This window comes from Xiphophorus hellerii, chromosome 4 (assembly GCF_003331165.1).
Source record: "Xiphophorus hellerii strain 12219 chromosome 4, Xiphophorus_hellerii-4.1, whole genome shotgun sequence".
Classification (NCBI taxonomy): Eukaryota; Metazoa; Chordata; class Actinopteri; order Cyprinodontiformes; family Poeciliidae; genus Xiphophorus; species Xiphophorus hellerii.
In genome coordinates, this window is record NC_045675.1 from 19,112,366 (window position 1) to 19,136,858 (window position 24,493).

General features: G+C 37.0%; 1 protein-coding gene across 4 annotated transcripts in view; it reads right to left on the reverse strand.

The window, feature by feature from the left end:
• syt7b (synaptotagmin VIIb) overlaps nucleotides 1-24,493 on the reverse strand; it is a 104,549-nt gene that overhangs the window by 22,240 nt on the left and 57,816 nt on the right. Inside the window, exons 3-7 of one of the 4 annotated variants that reach the window (XM_032559771.1) lie at nucleotides 22,602-22,681; nucleotides 20,667-20,801; nucleotides 15,317-15,517; nucleotides 8,858-9,205; nucleotides 2,536-2,658 (exon numbers count right to left, since the gene is read on the reverse strand). In XM_032559771.1, the coding sequence (XP_032415662.1) occupies nucleotides 2,536-2,658; nucleotides 8,858-9,205; nucleotides 15,317-15,517; nucleotides 20,667-20,801; nucleotides 22,602-22,681 (887 nt within the window). The other 3 variants (XM_032559774.1, XM_032559772.1, XM_032559773.1) reach the window with 3 other exon arrangements.

Here is a 24,493-nt window from a genome sequence, read left to right on the forward strand (position 1 = left end):
GAAATATTCGTTAATTAGTTTCATACCACTAATTAGCTTTGTAGCTGTAATGTTGAGAAGACAATAAAGTTAGAGTAATATGTTCATGTTAACAGGGGATGAAATGAGTCAGCACACTGTGAAAGAGATCACTCATAATGAACTTCCTAAACTTATTACCGATTCTGTGGCTCATCTGAGATCCACAGAGATTTTAACCTCTTATAACTCAGAACAGCCCACACACTTACATTTACTGTTTTGTTTCAGGCTCACAGTTTTTATTGACATAGTTTCCAGCTGGACAAAAAACCAAGACGCAGTTGTTATGGTGAGATATCTTTTCTGCAGAGAGTTCACAAAAAAGCATGAAGTTTACAACTTATGATCTAAATTTAGCTTTCATCATGCAACATGTTCATATCCAGCTTGTTTTTTCTTATTTATATTTAAACCATATCATTTTATTTATCTGCTATCTATTTTTTAGGTTTTCCAGCTGAAAGATATATATGGCAAAAGTTTTACCTCAAAGCTCCAGTTTTGAGCCTATTTTTGTCTTGAAGCATAATTCGTCTAGAGAAACTAGAAGCAAATGTTTCCTTCATCCTCGCTCTGTGTAGCTGTCTGACAGCTTCTTGTTTTGTCACACATAATCTTGGCGGGATCATCCCATTGCATCTTGCTCAGTCGTGCTGAAGGCTTTCTGACAACAGCCAGGAGCAGACCAGCAGACAGAAACGCAGCTCGAAAAGTAACTACAGAAACAAAGGGAGGAGAAGGACAGATAAAGATGATGATGATGATAGAGAGCTGTTATTAGATGAGGAAGAACAGTGGACAACTTGGCCCACATGAGCCCTCTGGGTGGAGGCGAGGTGGCTGGGCTGTGATCAGAATGAGGCACCTGACAACCCCACAGGCTAGACAGTGGTGGTCATCATTTGTTTACAACACTGTTTTTAAATCATTTTTGCAACCCTCGCCCCACCCAAAAAAAAAAAAAAAAAGAATTATATTGCATTCCTTTCCAAGGCAAGCTTCTAGTCTTCATCCACCAAAAGTTCACAGATAACCTAGTTATAGCAGCATGGTTTGATGTACTGAAGGAATGTTTTGATAAAACTTTGTGCAGCTGAGATATTTAATGGGAAAAAACAATAACATCACATAAAAACACCTACGCTGGAATGTATAGATGCTTTTCCTGAACTATGCCCTGCTGTCCTGAGCCCAGCAGAGTGAAGGCAGTACGGTAAGTACTTTATCCCTCTAACACTGATGCGATAAGAGAGAAGCCTGTGCAGTCCTTTGTTCACCAGCTGGGAGACTGCGTTAGTCTGTGACTGCTGCTGCGAGATCACTGGTAGATGAGAGAACTTAGCATATTTTTAGACGAGCGTTTCATGCAGAGAATCTTACTTCTAAATAACGAGGGTGCCCTGCTCCTGTGTCTGCGATTCAAACATCAAAGGAGCAGCAAAGAGCTGCAGTCAAGCAGACTTTCAAAGTTCTGGGTGGGGACCACAGAGGATATGGGAGTGAAAATGCAACAACAACAAATAAAGGAAACAACTGGTGGGAGATAGTGCTATTATGTAATATAAAAATGAGAGAAAACTTCAAGTTGGGCATAAAATAAGTGGGGAAATTTTAAAAGCCCACAAAGCTTTTAGGGCAAAATGACAGAGAGCTAGCATATTCGAGGGAGAGAAATCCAGAAAATGCAATGTTATAAGTTAACGCTAGAGAATGGCGTGGTCAAGTTGTTTACCTGTTTCTGGGAATTAGTCGAGTTTAGGGAGTTTTTTAATTTAAGTGCTTACTACACTACAAGGGTGTTTGGAGTTTCATCTATGACATGAAGCTTGAAAAGTTTAAAATTATATCACACTTTCAAACAGCATCAACTTTTCACAGAATAATTAAAATAAAAATAAATCTCTATGAGGCCATGGAGACATGGTGGAAACATAAGGCTAAGGTATTAGTAGAGAGTTTAAGTTACATTTTATTTTGTTTTTTTGTGAAACTTTAATTTTCCTAATCAGTGAGGGGCTAACAGTCATACAAATCTCTGAATACATACAGTACAAAACAGGAATCACACAAAACAAATCAATCAGCTGTAATATTTTAACAGATAATATAAAAGCTTTACTGAAACTTTAAGCTAAATGACAATTACTTTGCATTTACCATAAGCATATCCCTCATGGTATGAAGACCATAAAATGCACCAGTGTCCCACAGGACTGAGCAACATGCCATTCTGCAGAAATAACTCGAGGAACACACAAAACTTCAACATTCAGTCTTCGAACTGCAGGATTCAACTTCAACTTTTATTGGGATATTTTAACTAGACATCATCAAGCCTGACCCACTGAAGTCCAATCTCAAACTATCAGGACTCAAAGAATACACTTAGAGGTCCCATTTTGAACAACTTAGAAAGCTGAACTACTGAGGATTTTACACAGTGTGAGGCGTTTATGACACTCCCATCTACTTCACATATTGTGCTCACATTCATGCGCCTCCATCTGTAATTACCTTTTATCTGGTGTGGTTTCATTTTCTTTGCTTGCCGGAGCTTCCTGAAGATCTGGGAGGTTGGCAAAGTCATCCTGTTCAGCCAGCCCGATTGCTAGAGACAGAACAACCATCTTCCCCTCACTGGACACACACATACAGAGACAAACAAGGGATCACAAGTCCACACACAGGTGGAATATGTGGACAAACGGCGACACACACATATTCCGGGCAAAACACACAGACAGGCAGTGATGGGAAACACACCCAGCACACATTCATTTGGTGTACAAAGAGAGAGTGGGAGAGAGGTGGTAGAACGATGTGAGGACACTACAGGGTTTCATCTTAGCAAAAACTGCAACCACACCTTTGCAATGCATCTTATAAAAATCTGCATGCAATCGGTAACATCTAGAAAGCATGAGGTTTTGCCGTTTCATTACTTATGCAAAACAAGTTTTAAGAACCATCACGTTTTCTTCAGATGTATTTTACAACTAAAGTAGATTATGTGAACAACAGTCAATAAATCAATATCAATAACGTATGAGGATAGTCTTTGTAGTCTCTGGCAGACAAAATTACATGATTAGGAAATATGAATTTCCATCCCCAATGGGATCATTTATGCAAAGAGTTGCTCACATCTTTAAATTTCTGAGTTTAATTTTCCCATTTCTAATGTTTGCAAATATGCTTAGACCAAGTTAAAAAGATCAAGACATTGCTTGATATTTTTCATTTTACACCTCTGTAGGAATGAGCTATTAAAAGCCACAGAACGTATTAATCACTACAAAAGTCTTATTCTCACATTTTATACAATGAGTTGAGCTGTGGAGCCTATGATCACTCAGCATTCTGTGACAATAGGATGAGCAGCTTGTTCTGGAAGGACTGATTGTTAATGTGCCAGTTTATTTATCACATACTGAGTCCTTGGTTGTTTGATCTCTTAATGCTGAGATTAGAGTGTGTACAATATTTGTTGTTATTTCTAGATTTATTTGAGATAACAGGAGATGATAAAACTTTTTTCTCCTTCTGTGCAAGGATGGGTTTAGTTTGACTATGAAAAACTGTTACTAAATGTCAAAGGCAAAAATTTATAAAATTAATTTAGATCTAAAATACCAAGTCAGGCTACCACTTGATTATTATGAAATAATAGAAAAATAGCTTTCAGTCTCAGTTATTGTTCATGAATGCCTGCCTGATGAGGCTTAAATATTAAAAAATAATAGTTAAAAGAATATGTCCAACACTGGTGGTCTTGAGCAGCACTGCACATGTAAATATGGAATAAACACAAACAACATCTCTTCTATATGAGTTTAATACCAAAATCAATTACGGTACGCATTTCCATTAAAATACTTTAATCAATTAACTTCCATAGCTAGTAACACTCAACTAAACTATATGTAAAAAAAATGAAAGAATAGCAAAACTAATATATAATACTAAAAAGCAAAAACTAACAAAAAATAAACAATGATATAATAACATGAATAATAATACGACCGAGTGACAATGTAGTGACCTCTGACATTTGCAGAGTGTACACTACTTTAAACAAAGCAAATAAAACTTTTAAAGATACAGAAATTTGCAACTTATGTTGTTATACTCAAGAGTTTTTGAAGGGGCCATTGACATGTCTTAAAGTAATGATTCAGATAATGATACAGATTGTGAAAGCTTTGATAAACTGGACTTTGGGACCAAATGTAGGCATTTACATAATCCCTCTTCAAAGGGGTATTACCAACATACGTGTCAAGTATAAAGGTAAGACCACTTGCTTGGCTTGCATGCATTCAATGCAAACTTCTAAAAGCATGACTATAACTTTAATGGTCATCAATACTGGTTTTCCCCTTAGCAGCACCAGATTCGGCTGTTCAGAACTCTGACGCACCATGAGAAATCCAGGAACATTTCGCCAGAAAAGAAACCGAGAAAAACGATTAAAAACACCAATTTAAGAGGCAATAGTGATTTTTTTTAATGTACTTCTTGAAGCTATGAAGAAACAACCCCATGCTTTAAAGAGCAGTTTCAGAAGTTTTAAAAAGGTAAACTTTGTATTTGAATTCAGCTTGTTTACAGTATAAATCGGAGCTGTTTCGAAGACTGGGGGAACGAACACCTGATTAACATACTGGTGTTTATTGGCTATTCACACACTTTTTTTTAAATTGGTTTCAGCCAATAAGGTGAAAGAATCACATTTAACATCACCACTATAAGCTTTCCTCAGGCAGAAAGAAAAAATCGTCACGTTGTCGGAGAGTGAAAGGGAGGAAAGAAAAGCTCTGGTAAAATGCAGTGAACTCACATTGTTTGATGAGAATGACTATCAGTCAATAACCGTATAAAACATTGTTAATACTATAGGTGGCCTGTTTTTTCCCAAGCAGTTTAAATCCTGGAAAACACACCCAAACACAACAAAACGGAAAATCAAAACCAATATTTAAATTGTTTTTCTTAAGCTAACTTATCTCTGCCCTGGCATACCTCTTGCATTAGTCATCCTTAATGAAGCAAGGAATCTCCAATGAATGACGGAAACCTAACAGCACAGGGGTTTTTGCAGCGTCGGCTGGGGAAACAAAGGCAGCTGCTGCTCAGTTTGTGGTAGAACAAGCGTCTGGAGCTGAAATTCATTCTTTCTCTTGGAACGGGGGAGGCAGCAAAGGGGAAAAATAGTGCCAGTGGCCTCTGGTATAAATATAGAGGGAAAGTAGATACAGCAGCCGCTCTGCCGGGCTGCGTATGCGGGGCTGAGGTTCTTCTCCTTTTAACTCCAGGTGATGCTCTCCTGTCCTGGGGCAGACGTTGACTAGGCTGGCACATGCAGGTAGCATTGGTGAAGCTGTGGTTCTTCTCCCTCAGAAGAATAGCACCAGCAACAGTTCAGTGATGGAAAGAGGAACAATGTCTCTGTTGGGGAATCTATAATTCAAAGATTTTGCAGAATTTCAAACAAGCCAAGGGCCAAGGCTTATTTCTTGGGAATACAGATGCTTGGTACATAAAAAGTACTCTGAAATTACTACTTTGGACACAGGGTTTCTTGATAAAGTAGTCCCTTCCTTTGCCATTGAAGAAAGAAGTTCCCTCCAAGGTGGCAAACAGTGTGAGACTGGGAGGAGAGTCCAGGCGCAAAAATCCTTTCGAATGGACAGCTAAGAAAGATCCTCTTCCCAAAGTTGTACTGTATACTCCCTATGACTTAATAGAGTCACTTTACTGTTCTTTTAATGCAATACTTGCCATTTCAATTTTCTAGCTACAGTAAGTGATATAAGTTTGATACTGAACTCTTACATCACTGAAGAGTTTGAGGTTTTATTGTTCTTGGTGGAAAAAATTATTAATTTAAGACAGGAAACAAAACTCCCAAATAGTACATTAAACTCTTCACTGATTAAACAAACATCAACAGAGACATGAAAGTGTGCCTAAAGTTTAGAAGTATGTAAAAAGTAAGGTGGATCAAAAGCTTCTGCAAAATGAAAGTTATTTGGTTGTCTTTTGATGTTTTCTGCTCAGTTTCCCACTGATCTTTCTCTCATCTCTGCAAATATCACATGTAGCGCACTCCTGTCCTTAATTCAATGCTGTTTGTAGAAGAAATATTGACAGCAAGAGGGAACATATTAGTACTCAAGAGGCAGTAGCCCACTGGAAACGCATAAGCACAACCCTCACGATGCTCTTTGATGGGCTGACTGAATTTGTATAGATGACAGTAAAAGAAGCGTGAACCCCAACCAAAGGATGCTGAAATCATTACCACCTACAGCAGGTCTATCGATCTGGAATAAAAGCGCGGTGACACAAGATACAAATGGAAGAAAGCTGCTGTTTTTTGTTGTCCATACCATAAGTTGACAAATGCATAATACTGTATCCCCAATCATCACGGGTGCCAAAAAATAATGTATTTGCTCCACTGACATTCATAAAGATAGAGATTGCAAGCAATGAAACCTCAATATGGTTTTTTCAGCCTGGAGACAATGTTAATAAGAGAACCAGCAAAAAGCTCAGAAGGGAAGAGGTTTGGTTATTGATGCGTGCAAGAGTGTGTGTTTATGGTCAGGAGGGGAGGCCGGTGAGGTACAGCACATCATCTGTAATTTATCATTCAAGTCAAGCAGTAGAGAAGATCTCTCTGGACTCTGTGACTCAAAAAATCAGGGGCCTCTGTATTCCAATATCTATCCTGTTCACCAGATATTGCATGGAATATTGTTTGATTAAAACATATGCTTGATGTCAGATTGGTGGTTTGAGTTAAAATATATTTTAATTGGGGATAAGAGGCAGAGGGGGAATTCTGACTCTTAATCTTCTAAGCTGGTAAGAAAATTACATAGGGTAGGCATAACTTGGCACAACTCAAGGCACTTGGAAAGGTGCTTCCAACATAATCCTTGGTATGTGTTAAATATTCATCAGCAGGCATAAGTGGTACAGTGGATGTGTGATATTTGTGGAGGTAAGGAGCCACAGCCACTCGCAAATGGCTAAAATTTGCTAATATACAGTACTTTTGTAGTTCACACTCCAAATGTACCTTAACATTCATTAATGCAAACAGTGGAAAATCTTGCAGCATTACCACAGCAGCCACTGCCTTCAATTTTCATTATTTACAATTTTGGAGGTTCAGCCAATAAGTGCAAAGGAAAACCACTGACCTTTGGATTGGCTGCTTTGAATTTGTCAAGTAACAATGACCTTGAGCCAGTCATAACACCAAGTATTTCACCTTCCCATGCTGCATTTTCTTTGAAATATATCAGATATTCTCTAAACATCCATAAATAAGTTAGTCTGTAAATACTGAGCCACAAATAGAAAAGTGTCCACTGTATACACCACACTCTATACCTTAGCCCACCATGTTTACTGTGTGGTGGGCTAAGGTATACAGCCTCAAAGGGATTATAAAGTTGCTAACTGAAATTTCTGTAGTCTAAGAAAAAATACTGCAATGCTATTTAGGGATCTTACAACGCAATATGCTTCATATATTGAAATACTGAGTGCCAGTTCATCTATATATCTGTAGCATTTCAAAGCTGGGATACATATACAGTTTTAGGGTTCGAACCTTTGGCATAAAAATACATATGTCACCATAAAGTACAAGAGTGCTTATTTAAATATTACACCTACTCCTTCCTTTGGTTTGATATAGTTGCATTTCTACAAACATTGAATGTTGTAAGTTAAATCTAAGATGCTGCATAGTCATTTATCTCCTGGATCTGACATTACATGCAATTATATGATTACATGTTGTCAATGTCAGTTTTTTGCTGACTTCATTATATCAGGTTTTTTGTGTCAGTTTCTGAGCTCATCATGAGTATGTTTACAAAAAGTGAGCCTAGATGAACAGACCTTATTTTCTTACTTGTAAATATACCAATAAAACAGTTAAACATACAAAAAAAAAAATGTTTTCAACCACAGTAAACTGGAGCATAAGGCACAAGCTATTTTTCTATAAAGAAGCCATCCTTTGTGCTCTGTGTGCAGCCAGCTGTGAGATGTGTGTGCAGGGACTAGCTACAGAGTGCTGCAGAGAAAATGATTTACTATGATTTATAAAAACACTGAATAGCGCAATCTTTAAGCAAACAAAAACTCAGGGAAATACAAGCTTAATGTAAAACTTAAAACACCAACACAAAATCCATCTCAGCATTTCCAACACTGACAGCAAACTTGTTATTTTCACTGATATACTTGAAATCACTGAGTCTACTTAAAGTGCATCGTATCTGATCTATTACCTACACAGAGTTACACACATTCTCTTACTCTGCACTAAATAATATAATATAATTAATGTATTAGTAAGATGTATGAAGTGAGAATGACAGTACATGATTAAAAGATGTATGACAGGTTTAGTTTATCTTGTCTTGTTTTTTTTTATTATAAATTATCAGACACTTGCTTGGGAAAGCTTAATTTCTTATATTTATCCTATAAATAATGAAGCAACACTTACATTAATTTCTAACATTCATAAAGCAATATGTTTAGGTTTTCTTCAATGCCACATTCTACTTAATTGTTTGGTTAGTTAAACATCAAAAATACATTAAAGATGCTACAAACAATAATTTGGTATTACCATGTTTTAATGATAAAACCAAACTGAAACGACTCGATCAACTCTATTTGAAGGACTTAGTAACTTTACTACTGCTAGTTCTCTCTTTAGCCAGGTTATAAATAAACAAATCAACAAATGAATAAGTACAAATAAAACTTTTAAATCAGTAGAGAACTTCATGACACTTACAGGAATGACTTGACGTCCAGACCTCTGTGGCGAATCTGCTCCATCATGTGGTCCCAGCTCCCTGGATTTGACCGTGATCGGCCAGCCCCTGTCCCTCTATACCTGGAAGCTCCAGCCGGACTCCCCCGGACCCCCCGCGGGCCCCCACGGTGGCCCCCGCCGCCTGGGCCTGTGTGCAACTGACCCAGGCTCTGTGAGGTGACCGGGGGGTCATTGGGACCCGGAGGGGGCTGGTGGGTGAGGGGCTGTTGGAGGCTCTGCTGGCGGACAAGAGGCCGGGGACGCGCGACAGCCGATGATGGGATGTGCTCCAGAGTGGAGGCAGACGAGAGGGAAGCATCCCCGAAACTGAGCGGAACGATGTGAGCAGGAAGGAAGCAGATGGACACAAGAGGGCAGAGCTTAGAATTAGACACAACATGGATTGAAAGGTGAAAAAAAAAAAAGCTCAACAAATGGGAGCATGTGATTGCTGATATAAAAAAAATGTTAGTAAGGAAAAAGGGCAAAAACGTAGAAAATAGAAACAGAACAACAGAAAAGATGCTGTTATGTGTGGTGCCTAGATAAAGACTGATGCTTCAACGTTCGAGCTTAGGCTGCATAAAAGTGCATGTGTGTGTCAGTGGAAAAGCATGTAATGTAAACACTCAATTTTCTTTCCATTAAAATTGTGTCAAAACAAACCCCTGCAAAATTTAACCTGAGTTAAACTGAAGTATCACTATCACTTAGCTGGAGCTTCCATCTGCAGCAAAAACTGTGGCTGGACGTTATCGCTCTCTCTAATTAGCTTTGACCTACTTCTAACTTCTTGACTTGATGACTTTTGCTTCCATCCGTCTTTCTCTAAGGTCCTTTTCCACTCCTCCCACTCCTCCTTTTTACCTTTGCGCTCCAAGACTCAGCAGTTCTTCATCTCCCCCCTGTCCATTCATCTTTTCCCCACCCTCAGCCCTCTCATCACTCCATCTCCCCACCGCCTTCAATCACTGCTCTTTAATTCTGTTCTCTAATTATTGGTCTCTTTCTGTTATACTCGTGTAATGCTGCTACTCTTCTTATACTCCCCTCAATCACAGCCATGCCTGATAACTGTAAGCCTGTGCTAAACAGCTCAGTTTTTAGCTAAAGCTCTGAGGGAGGATTTACGACCTGGACAGGAGCTGTGTTAGCGGAGCTCTTCGGTATTAACTCGGCCTTAACCCCGATGGGGCGCCAGAGAAAAAGCACCCAGAGGTGCTAAGCAAAGCTGCATCTAGTAAATGCAGGAGCTCTTATGTAAACAAGGACGCACACACACATTTTTATAATTCAACTCAGGGGCTTCTTTTATTGATATTTATTTACTTGCACCCAATAGTAAAACTTAATACATGTTGATGAATGTATCCACATGTATTGTGTATTTATTTAATTCAGTTTGAATTAAATAACATCGCTAATAACATCATTTTTTTTTATTTTTAAGTTTTCAGGTTTAAACTATGATGTGCAACTAACTACTTACATTTTGCATATCATCCTTCAGTACAATTGACATAAACATCTGTAAACCAATCACCTCTGTGGGCATTTCATGTCTAGTAAGGAGCCGTCTCCCATCAGACTATGCTTGAGACAATTTGTACCCATGTAGACAGCTAATATTTACAGTGATCTTTGAAAATCGGCTCATATTTTACAGTTATTTTGGTTTGATCAAGAGTCATAAGTAGCTATGAATTATTGGCATCAAGTAGCTCAAATGAGACTAGAGGCACAGCTGATGGAAATGGGGTGTAATCTAAAGTCTTTTTTAATTCAATGAATTTATGTCAGAATGCTGCTTTGTTTATGGTTCATTTATAAATTCATCAAATTACTTAACAAACAAGAGAAGTTAGACAGGCAGGAGGTTCATAACCTGAGCATAAACTAGTGTGTTTACAAATACAAAATGGAAGAAAGTTGGGAGAAAAATGGCAACAGAGTGTATGGGATTGAAGTACAAACTGATAAATGGCTTATTACATTGGCACATAATATAATATGATACAATAAAATAAAATAAAATAGCATTTCTTAACCCCAAAAGAAAAGAAAAAACTGGTCGTGTTTTGTTATTTTTATGTGGTGACTATAGTCTTGGTTTGAAACAGAGAGCTATTTAAACACTGAGGCTGTTACTGAAATTTCCGATGTTTGGCTGTAAGTGTTCAAATCGGTGCAGATGGCAAAGTTATATGGACCCACAGACAAGCTGAAGGTAATGGATAAATTAGACCTCAGTGTGGTTAGTCTGAAAGCATCAAACAGTCACAGCCTCTTATGACACATGTACCGTTCAGAAATACCTATAAAAAAACACTGACCTCACATTTTTATGCATGTATAGATATAAACAGATTATATAGTCTGACAAGTACTGCTGAAAGGACTTTCTTTTTCTGACAGTAGATTAAACAAAATAATCTTCTATTTTGGATACTGTGCTTTTGAGATTATAAAAATGATGTAACTAACTGTGTCAATGTTCCTTGTTGGTAGCATCAGAAAGATGACGGAGTCAGAACTGGACCTGCTGAGATCCAAATGATGCCCTCAACAGAGGTGACACCACATTATGATGTTGGACCACACAGCTGGGCCCGTCTTGGCAGCAGTTCAAAGTGGCCAGTGATGATGGAACAAAGGTTTCCTACCTGAGGTTGAGACTTCTGTTTTACTTTTCTAAATCTCCTAAAGTTAGCAATTCTGAGAACTAACATATTTCTATAACATTTTTGGCTCATTCCTTTGCTTGTGCAATTTAGGCTACTGGATAAAGAAAATAAATAGCAGAACAAAATTTTAAATGTCTCAGCTAACTATCAGAAGTTAACAAAGCCATGACATCATCATCTGGGTTTTTTCCCTTAAAGTGGTTGTTATCATCCTGTATGAAAACTTCTGATGACTTTGATTACATTATTAAACAATTCTTACACATTCTTTCTCTCAATATTGTGCAGTTTAGCAAATAGAAATGATTTTGGTGATTCTAACTGACTTAAAACAAAATAAATTTGATCTGATTCAACTTCAGACTGTAAGAAAAATATGTTTATGTCTTTTTATTGTATGTAAACTTCTAGTTTCAACTTTAAATGAAATAGAGAGCAGTCATATTGTATTACAATTCAAGTATCAGTAAAAGGATTGAGTTATTGATGAAATGTAGTTGTTAATCTAGAATAAAAAAACTCTCTCTAACAGAAATAATCTAAAAAAAGGCATAAAGTATAAAAAAGTAAAACCCAGTCTAACAAAAATACTGATTTGTTTGCTCAACTTAATTAAGAATATGTAATATTTAGAATAATTTAAGAGCAATTTCTTGTAAATGACATGCTTTACCAAAGAATAAGTTGCTTTCTTCAGTGTCACTGTGTTCAAATGTGAGAAACGCAAAAGCTAAGAATACAGCAACACTTGGAAAAAAAATAATTACAGTACATCTGTATTTAAGTGCGCAAACCAAAACAAATAAATGCTATGATCAAAATGAACGATAAATAAAAAGATCAGCCTACAGGTTTTACATTTTGAAATACTTATAGGTGCAAAAGTCATGTTATCTTAAGTGACATAATGAAAAATTAATAAATCTGTCTGGATTGATGGTGACATTAGGCCAGACATCTGGGAGCCAGTCTCTGGCCTGATAAATTGTGCCGGTCTGTCCAGTGACACAAATCTGACACAGATTTTTCTCATTTGGAAAATGTATTGGTAATAAAACAGATACTCCTTTCCTTATAGGGATTTCCTGTGTCTATTCATCTGTTAAGATGGCGTATGTTTTTGTCATCTTTTGAATAATATATGTGGCAACAGCCACTTATTCAGAAGCCCGAAGCAATGAGCTCTTTTGATCTGCTGAATCCCATTAGTGACTTAGAGGGTTATTTTCAAATTTCTTCTTGCTTGAAAGTCAATTAAGATGACTATAAACCTTGAATGATTTCGTAATTATCGGAAATTGAGGAGGGTGAAAAAACAATGAGACTGCAAAAAACTAAAAAATAAAAATCCTGACAGAGAAGAGTGAAAAGAGAGTGTAGGAGAGGCAGAGAGAGGAGAGGTAAATGCCCAAAAATAGATACCAATTCCAAGAGGAGAAATGGAAATACAGAGAAACCAAAAAAGGAAAACAGAACAAAAAGACAAGTGATGTGGGAAAAGGAATGTCACCACTTCATTTATGAAATTCAAGTTAAGATGCAGATATGCAATCTTACAGCTTGTCAAAAATGTACACACACAAAGTTAAAACAAGATACAAAATCAATTAAGTTTACTTAAACAGGTTGAGAGCTTTGTTATTATATATACAAAAGAGTCAAGCGAAGACATCCAACTCCCAGAAATTCAGAAACAATTGCTTGTCATTTCTTTCATGGGATGAGAAAGCTAACTGCATAATTGGTGAGTGATGTTCATGTGAGGCTTGTTTTTATTTTACATCTGTGTGTCTCGATTGTTTAACAGATGAGTTATGCAGCTACACATGATTAAATCATTAAGTGTGGAGTGTCTTCAGTCCAGTAAAGGGGGAAATAATACCTCTAAAGTCAGTTTCTAATCTGTCTATTCAACTGTCTCAAGGAGACAGAGTATTATAATGAAGAGTTGAACAATAACAACTGATAGCGAGGTTTACATGTGGAGCTTCTGCAGTGAACTCTGCTGCACCTGTTTGTCATACACTTTATTTTGCTCTGCTTTACAGATCAGGATATATACACAAAGATTGATTATCAACCTATTCATGGAGAAAATGTGTAACGTTATTCATACCACACTATCACAGTGAGTGCAGGCATAGCGGTTCGGTCCATGCAACCAGAAAGGATTTTCACTCCCATCCAGAAGAGAACATGCATGTGTTTTTGTGCTTTTACTTATTGGCCATAAAAAGTCTAGGAAAGGCTTCACCTGCTTTTAAAACTCCTTCTAGAAACTTTTAATACTTTTAATATTGTGTTTGTTAAAGAAATGTAAAAAAAAAAAAAAAAAAAGAGAAAACAATTAAAGTAACTATGATTACTTTATGTGGGTGCATTGTTTTAGCAAAATGGCATTTCCTGTGGACATGATCACCTTTTTCTAAAGAACCAAGAAGCTGCTGCATCATTCTCAAACACGCCTTATGTGCAAACTAGACAACGAAACAGAGAAATGTTAGGAAGTAATGCAAATCCATGCATTGCGTCCTGGGCAGACTTTTCTTAAAAAAAACCCCAAAACAAAACAAAAAAGCAATCAAAGTCTAAACAACTTATAATTACAAATGTATTAATAGTAATAGTCATCCACACATGTTGCTTATTGGTAACTTCAAAATGTAACTAATAAATAAGATAATTTATGTTGAGCGAATAATTAAACTAAATTATATGTATATTAATATTTGTATAGAAATTTTGTCTTAAAATTTGATATTTAAATTTCTGTGGAAATAATTATCTTTTGTAAATGGGACAACTAACTCGTAAACATCATATGCAAACTGGAGTACATTCTAAAAATGTATGAGTAACAAATATCTCTTAAAACAGCACAGTGATTACATATTGCATATTACTTCCCAGGGAGGATTTGGTTGTGATGGTACAAAGAGGAAAACATTGCAATGTGTCTAAATAAAGTGTAAATGAGACTGAAAAGATAGAAACATTGTGCATAAAAAGTCATCAACTGATTTTGAAAGGCGGATTTCAGGGTTGATTAAGATTAGAGGTGGAAATTTTTTCATCCCTTGGTCCACATCTGCATAAGATGCGGTCAGAAATAGACTTTTCCAAATATAACATGGATAAAGCATTGATTACAAGTACACAGTTTTTTTTAAAAATATTACTGCTGTGGTTTCTGGTGCTAATTCTAGCTGCAATAGCACCACCATGTATGAGGCATCGTCAGCTCAGGCTCTCAACACAGTAAAGGCCCAAAACTGACACAGATGATAATGTAAACAAAGCAAAGGCATGTTGATACAAGCTAAAGCAAACATATCAGTGCATATCCAGTGTTTGTAGGGTATGCTTCTAAAGAAAATAAAGCATTGTTTTACCAATTTCACCAAAGCCTACATTGAAAATATGACCTTTCGTAGTAGTTAAAATGCAAATTCTCACTTTGGTTTGATAAACACAGTCAGAGCTTAGATGACCACAAATGAACAGACATTCAGTTTCTCAAACCTTCAGGTAGTATTTATTTTATTCGATACTCTTGATACCCTTTTTTTCAATCTGGAGATCAGTCAGAGCCGACTTGTCATGTAAACGTAGCTTTACCTTAATCTTTGAGAGCACATGCAGGTGTTCCACTCATGCTACTTTTGCAAACTCATGTCTGTGATATCCAAACCATGCTCCTGTTGTGCCCACTGTAGCCCCTCATGCGTACCCCATGTCACCATGCGCCACTCACTTGCTAAACCGCAGGGCTCCGGCATGCATGTGGCTCTGGACGGTCTGCCAGCGCCCGGCCTTGCTGCCCCCCGTCACCATGCTCCGAATGCTGTCGCTGCGACTTGGCACAGCTCCTGTACTGGAGCAAGCGCCACCCCCGCTGTCACTGGCCCCTGGTGAGGGTCCAGCTCCGCCCTGCCCACCCTTATCCACAGCCCCACTGGAAGATACGATGTGGGACCACGGACAAACAGACACGGTTGGACGAGAAGAAAGGATCAAGAGAGGATTGACGAGAGACAGACGCACAAACGTACAAGGCCGGAGAGTAAAAGAGTTTTCAGTTAAGTTAGTTGAAGTGGTAAGAGTAAATTTCATGAGACTCAAATTTTATCTTTTAGTTCTGGTAAAAAGGTAGGTAAATCTTCTTTCAATGTCAATGTCTTATGTAGCAGGACTTTATAAAAATCATCAGCTTATTCCCAGATCTTAAAATCAGGCAAACACAACCACAGACGACTCAAAACATGTTCCACCTAACAAACACTAACCCAAAGTACAGAAATGGAACCTGAAAACCTAAAACAAACCTCGGGATCATTTAGCAGCAATCACCTGAAGAAATCATCTTTTTTTTTCCTTTTCTTTTTTTTGTCTCATAGTCAGTCTCTCGCATTCAAAAGAAAAGTTTTGGTCCACAGTTTATCATTGGTTTGCCTTATTCATTTTGACATGTAGGTGATTTTCATCTCCAGTAGCAGCTATAGTCTTGCTGCTGTTTCTGGAATCGTAATGCTGAAGTATGACCCAGTTTTGTGGCCCAGCATGAGCTGTCAGATGGCTTCACATTTTACTCTGAATTACTCTAGGAAACTGAGGTGTTCATAGTCGACGGATGGAATTCAGGGCGCCTTGCTACAAAGCAAGCAGAAAATAACTTGTGTTTTGTTATCAGCTTGTAAACTGGTATGAAGTGTGTTGCCTAAAATGCTTACTACAGTCTTCACCCAGTGCAAAAACTAGTTAATGGCTCCACTTTGGTGTCAGGTGTCTAAAGGAACACAAAACTGTTACTTAGTTGCACGATGTTAGAAACAACTTCCTGTACTTTCTTCCTGTAGTTTTTTAAAACCATAAAATCATACAGTTTGTTTTTTTTGCACAAACTGTACCACAAATATTTACTATGGTAACTGAGATCTGTAGAATATCGGATATAACTTAAAACTTGTAATAGTTTTCAGAACAATATGTGGTCTAAACCTTGGTGAATTTGCTGTAAAATCTGGTTCCTATAAAGTTGCGAATTTGCAAATTTTCTGTGATCATTTTTTAACTCCAATTTGTTCATACAATCCTTCTCAGATTTAAGGGCAGAAGCAGCCATTTTATAAAGATCTATGCTGATGCAATAAAAAGTATCCCCAATCCTTACAGATTTCTTCCATTTTTACTTCATGTGAAGATCTTTCTAAAATTTTCAGATCGTCACATAATTTTTAATATCTGTGTAAATAATCTGTGTAAAAATAAATAAAATAAATGATAGTTTTCAAATAAGTTCTTTCATTAAAAAAAACACCCCAAAACTATCGAAACCAAGAATAGACAAGCAATATCCCCTTAACGCTTTACTTAGTTCTTGAAAGACAACGAATAGCATGGTTCAGTTGTTTTTAAGTGGTTACATTTACTTGATTTTAAGATGATTTTGGTGTCTCAAATGTAGAAAATTAAAACTGAAAGCAGGTGTACTTACCTTTTTTACCATCACAGTACTTTAAAACTAGAAGCATTAAAAAAAAAGTAGTTGATATTTTGTTTTCTGTAAACGATTGCAAGCAGAAAATAAGTTTTAGTACGTTTTTCCACGACTCTTCTGTGGGAACATATGGGAAACTTATGATTTTCCAAGCTCCACAGTTCTCAGGGATTTACTCGTAAATAAAGAGAAATTGGCCAATTTCACCACGCAAAGCTATGGCGATGATTGACCTGCTGGCTGGTTGAAGTGGGCCGCACGGCTTCGTAATTATGCCGATGCATCATTCTAGGTTTTTAAGGCTGCACATGCAGGTGATGAGAGCACACAGCACTAATGTCTGTAATCTCACACACCTGCAATGCTTTAATCTAATGTTTACCACCAATGACTCCCTGTAAAAAAAGAATAAATATTACTCAGCATGCTACAAATCCACACCTGCTGACCTGGACGGAGAGCCACAGAGACGAGTACAGACTGAACGCTGACTTTAGTACGGGACCTTTGGAGTAAAAACAAACCACACGACAACAGCTGCACAACAGGACGGTGCCTCTAACACTTAGACAATAAGTATTTTACTTAGTGAAGGGGTACATTTGGTTAGCACATTTAGAGTGATCTTAAATAAGATCTCTAGTAATTTTTCTTGCCTTTCAATTGACCTCTAAATTGTATATTTGTTCTGCAAAAACAAAATAAACGTGCTGCAGTAATTTAACATGTGGGTAATGGATCACTTCAGAAATGACACTCTCACCAGTTAATAAATGCCAATCAAAACTACGCGCTCACATTGATAGCCTAATGCAACGCCATCATAACAAAGGCTGCAATCACCACTCCTCGCTGAGTTTACAATATTTTCGGCGTCAGTGCACAGACGGAGTAATTGATCACCTGGAGGTTTTGAGAGAGTCAAGTGAGTTGTAATTAGAGAAGATAAGAATGAGCAGGTTCACCTGATGCCTCGGTGATCGTGTGAGATGCATCTAAATGATGGAGTGGAGGCTGATAGGTAGCAGACGTTTTAACCATCCAAACACCTAATTGCTCTGCTGTTTACAAAGGAGGCACTATTTTTGGAACAGAGCTCTGTCAGACTAGACTCAGGAGGGCTATCAGGAAGCCTTACAGCATTTAGAGTACTACGAGCTAAAGTGGGAGTACTTACAACAAGCAGAAAACACAGAGCGAGGGGAGGAAGAGGTGAGACAGGAAAACATAAAGACCTCACACATACAAACACAGAGAAATAAAAAGAAACTGTGAAAAGCAAAATTAAAGAACAGCGTAAAGAACAGATGGATATTTCAAGAAATGTGCACATTTGTTTTCTGGTGGAGAGCCAGAATATAAGATTGATTGTAGAACTATGGCCAGCTGCTTGGTGCACTTGGCATGAAGACTGGCAACATACCAGGAGAGCTGTTCAGAGGGAACAAAATCCTTCTGCCAAAACTTCCTACAATTACTAGTTTTTGTGTTCAGCTTGAAAACAAACAAAAAAAAGCAAAAAATACTCGAAATCTGCACAAATGCTGCTTGGCTAGATTAAAATATTGAAAGTATACAGAGATTCTCGAAAGTGTACACACTGGTTAAAATTGTAAATAATATGATAAATTGTTTCAAAATTTGTAGCACGTTATGTGATACTTATCTTGCATAATTCAATTGAATAATAAAATGTTTATCAAAAAGAATCAAGCACTAGTAACCTGGATTATGCAAGTGTTCACATAAAAACTAACTTTGCTGAAATACTTTTTGATTTGAGTTCAAACCTAATAAACCTGAAATAAAGTTTGTCTCCAAGGACGCTTTATTTGTATCCCATGTCACAGTCAATCCAGACACAGAACATTGAAAACAATACTGATATTAAAAGAACTGACTGAAAGAGAAGACTGTAACTGGTTGGGAAAGCTGCTAAGAGCTCAACACTTAAGGAGCTTTATGAACTTTAAAACGAGTTCTGGTTCTGTTCTACATATGACACCAATCTCCTGTATTCTTTAAGCTAGGACTCAGAAGTAGGTTTCGAAGACAGAAAGTATAAAATCTCTCCAATCCTCATAGAACAATTTGCTACGGTCTGATAAAATCACATGGAAATATTTGAGTTAAAAAGGTATGTTTGGGGGAAAAACAACAAAAATATAATTTATGTTTACTCAAAAAACACTGTAATCACAGTGAGACATGGCAGCAACATGCAGTGTGTTTTGTTTTGTTTGTTTTTTGATTGAACCTTTTTATATCATAAGATCTCTGCACCTTAACAGTGGTGTGTACACTTTTGAGAGTCACTTAAAATTTGAAAACAGTTGAAGGAGCTCTGAGTGAATAACAATAATTTTATGCTTGTGCTGTAATTTCTCAGAAACTACTGGGTTTAGTTCTTGGGGCTGCCATAATTTAAACACCTGGAAGGCTCAGAAAGCTTATTTGTTTCCAATCTTTATGCTAAAGTCCTATAATTTGTTTGCTGTGGCTTCATATTTAATTAAAAACATTTTGCAGAAGAGAAGCATTCATTTTCAGATCTAACTTTCCTCCAGAAAACCAATAAGTACACTTCTGCAAATGTCAAGCTCTTTGTTTAATCTGACCCGAAACAAATTTTAAAAAGACAGTCAACCCTCAGTGGAGAATCTAATTGCTTATAATTATTATAATTGAGCAGATACGGTGTTTTGAGAAGAAATTAATTGACCCGTTGAATGAAATATGAGGAAAATGCAAAACGGTGAAATCTGCTCTGAGGGTTATCTGTCTCCATGATATCTCTCCATGGGTTGCAGGTGAAAGCCAAAGAAGGTCTGGTGAGGCTCACAGGGCTGTAAGCAATGGGACTGTCAAACATTTTCACTTGCAGGGCATGTATGCTCTTCTGAAGCTAAATAAAATGTTACTGTAACAATCCATTGTCAGTGGATATGTACTGTATTTCATAGAAAATGTTTCCCTGTCAAGCCTGAATCTGTGATTCTTGATTAAATTGAATTGGAAATTTCTTAGGTGTCAAAGGAAGAACATATTTTGCATTTTATTTTATTCATAATTTCAGTTTTATTGTAGATTTCCAGTGTTATGTATGGGATCAGTGAATTATGTTGACTATTTTTGTTCTATAGGAACACCACCTTCTAATATAAATGCCATTTAAACAAATGGTTGTGTGTCTGATAGTGTTTGAGCAGTCCTCAGAATCACAGCAATATTAAGGGATGGAGCTGCACATCTCTATCAGGTGCTGCATGGCCAGCAGTGCATACTAAACACCACTGCATGCCCAAATGTAGAAACATGAGGATTATCAGGGATGAGAGGAGACTGCTGTTACAAGACAAATGGCCAGGCAGTGTTACAAAATGAGGTTTTTTTTTCCACTCCTCTGCGGGATATTACAGTGACCTTTTAAATGTTCAGAATGATGAATTTACTATCATTTGAATTAGATCTGAAGAAAATTTGGGCATTTTGTCAGCCATGAGCAGCAAAACACATGAATAAAATAACTTCTTTACTGTTGCAGCCCCTGTTGATGACAGCCCTGCCCAGACTGAGGGGTCCCTTACCAGCCACGACCAGGACTCACTTGGGAGTGAGGCGAGGGTCTCCGTAGGGAGCATAGGGAGACATATTTAGGAGGAACTCCTTGGGCGGGTAGGAGCTCCACCTCTGCTGCACGTTGCTGCTGTCATTGTTATTCCAAAAGTCTCTGTCTAGATCGCTGCAGCCAGAGAGAGACAGCAAAAGGTTAGACATCCGAGAGCGTCAAACAGTGACAGGCAGCTATAAAGAAAGAAAACATCCACAGATGAGTGAAGTGTCTAAAAAAAACCAGCATGGAGAGGAAGGATGTGATAAACAGGGAAAAGTAAACAACAATAGTATGAAGTAATAATAACATAAAAACTGGACTTGATGTTTGATGTTAAACATAATGGCAGAATGGGCTGGAGGAATTAAAGAAGATGATAATGGAGGACGAGGATTGCTGCAAGGACCATTATAGAACATTAGAAATAGAAAAATACAGCCCAGAATAAAACCATATGGTAAAAAATGAAATTATAACAATCATTGCATATAAGTAATAATATGATGCTTTTCTGAAAATAAATAATAACAAAATCTGTAATATAATTACAGCTTAGACATTAAACAATAGAATTGCGAAATATCTTCACAAAAATCACACTTATTATGAAACAGACTTAGAAAACTTAAAAACAGCAACTAAAAAACGGTTAATCTAATTTGTTGTACACAACGAACCTTAACACCCATATTTGTTACTCTTATGTTACATTTTTTTCAACAGATCACTTTACAGTACTTTTGAAACCAACCCTAACCTACTCCAGATAAAGATCCTATTATTATAAATCAGCCGCCTATAAGCGGTTACATTTCTTGTTTTAATGTAACCGTCTCTCAGCTGCATGAAGTGTGGCTGTGTGTCTTGCTCAAGGACATTTTGACACACAGAGCCAACAGTCTTCCAATTAATGGATGGATACTGTATTACTAATTTACAGCTCCCTATTAAAAGACTGATGAAAATGATGAGAAATCTCAATAAAAGCCATTTGATCATGAATCAGTGATGAGTATTATTGCTGTAATTGAGGAGAACTTCTAAAATTTCAAAGAAAAAAAGACAAAGGATGTTGTCAGTTTCCAGCAGTCTCAACTGTAATAACATTAATATTATGAAAATATTTAATTTTTAAAATTTATCTTCTCGGATATCAGATGTTTCCAATAAATTGAACTAATGATTATTTGTTCAACATGCACTACATTCATGCTTTGTGTTTGTGTTTGCTTGAACATTTCTTAGTGGTAACAATGTTGATGGCAGTAACTCTTATCTTTGGAGAAGATAGGAGCCTTTAAAATGTGTCCTGCTTTTGAATTTGTGGCTTACCAATACCTCCCAGTCATTAGCAAAAAACTTATTCTATGATTGACTTTTTTGTGTTTTTAATTGGATTAGATGTTAGAAATTTGAAAAAAAAAAAAAAGACATATTGACCATTTAACAGATTATTCACTTATCACATAGGCCCCTCATCAATGTGTTAGAGATTCGTACAACAAAAACCTGGCAGCCCCTATTCATGGTTGTCACCAGCTTGGTTAAACGCTCCTATAGGGAGCGGAAGGGGAAGTTTATTCAGAGTCATATTGTTACAGGAGAATTCAGCCATAGTTTTGTTTAGAAAATGTTTTCCATGACCCCGCTGACCACTGTTCTGCAGACAACTTGAAAAAACTAATTTCTCTACACTTTGTGCCTTAAGAATTTTTTTTTTTTAATTGATCGTCCTCGAAAATGTATTTCTACTTAAACAGTATCATTTTATGGCGGCCCTTCAGCACCATGCAGGGAGCAATCACATTACATATACACTATTACTATACATTAGCTCTGCAATCAGAAATTGGCGGTGAAAATCTGAAACTATCACCACATCATGGGTCATTTCCATGCGTCCACATCTACTCCCTCTCTGACACCTACTTGATGGCTTTATTTTCTCCTCGACCTCTCACAGATTCTGGAGAGCTGGCAGCCTCCATCCCCGGTTTATTTCTCTTCCCCTGAAAAGACATTAAGCAGAGACACAGAGATAGAGAGGGACAAGAGAGAGACAAACCTTAGAGACATGCTGCGAATGATTTGTACAACTGCATTTTTTGCAAGCGAAGTGTTCATTATGTGGGCTTTAGGACGGCATCAGATTCCATCAAGTGTGGCTCAAAATGATAAATGAGAGAAGAGTAATAGATCTGGTTGGATGCCAGGCTGGCGGCATGCTTCAGAGGATCAAGGTGACGAGAGACCACTTTACTCTAATGAGATGCAAAAACACACTCTGAGATGAATGGAACATGCACAAACATATCTTTACAGAGATGAAACAAAATGCTATCCAATCCATCTGTAAATCAGACACACATAAGTCAGTCAGTGTTTAAACTCCATGGGATATGTTCATAAAACCCTACAGAGGTGGCACAGCAGTAAAACTGAGCTCACACATAGGCATCTACGTTCCTTCTGATCACTTTAGTTCTGGAAGAGGTGAGAAATCCTAAGGATAAGGTTGGTCAGAGGTGTGAACTTGAGTCGAATTTTGAAGTCATAAATTGAATAACTTTTAGACACACCTTGATAAATTCGCAAAAAAATGTAAGACATGACTTGAACCTTTTGACTTGAAAAGATTTGAGCTCTTAAACCACGCAGAGAGAGTGTTTCAACAGAAAGGTGAAAAGACCTCAACCTACTTTTGACTTGCAAAACAATGACTTTGTCCCACTTCTGATGTTAACTGTGCTGCATGTAGTGGTTTCTTCTTAGGAATTATATGCAACAATAGTAACATTCACTTTAAATCTTTTGGCCTTTATAAATATTAATAACAGTCAGCAAAATTACAAAAGTTGAGAGCCATCGAGACATCATGCTGGATACGTTAGTAGTACAGTACGATATACCATGGTATCAGTTTGTGGAAACAGATAATTATGAGTAAAGCTCTCCCTGCTTTTAAACCCTTACACTATGTTTACATTTTACACTAAAAGTCTTAGAGTGAAATCTAACATTGCAAAAAACAGTATTAAAAATTAGAAACAGTTTTTAGGGCTAAAGGCTGTTTTTGCAACTTACTGGATTTTGCTTTCAATTCTAGTTACAGTCACTGACCTGCATATTTTACTGAACTCCATGTTCACTGAACTCTTGAGGGATAAAACACAAAACTTTTTCTTACTGAATTACTTAGGCCTTTTTTACTCAGAGTGTCGACAGCAATCAGAGAAAGAGAGAGAGAGAAATGTATCATGTAGTTCTTGTAAAAAAATATGTTGCTACAGTAAAATAGAAGGAAGTAACCTTCTGAAGCTGAACCTCATGAGGGATTTCTGCTACATCTGTTGCTGTAATTAAACCTTTTCCTCATCAACTTGAAGTTTAAATTACATTCGACACTTTTGACATCATTTTACATTTATATTCTACAAATACTCTATGATGCATGTCTGATGATTTAAATTTAAAGGAGTGATCTGGTAATATGACAAACAGCAAAGATTATCCTGTACTGTTCACAACAGAAGGTGCATTTATGAGGGAGGCTTATGAGAATTAGAGACATGATATCTGTTTATAAATTAGAGAAGTTAGGCATGACTGTAAGTATGAGTGAAGTTGTTGAATAATTTTCTGCCATGTGAAAGACATACATAATTAAAATTAATTCCACGTGCACCGTATCAAAGTGTTTCAACATTTAACATAAAAATGGCACAATAAGGTTTAAAATGCATTTTTATGGCATTTCTACATCATTTCAAAGTACTGATTACCATCTATTTAGGTTCAAACAGATGTTAATTGTTTACAAA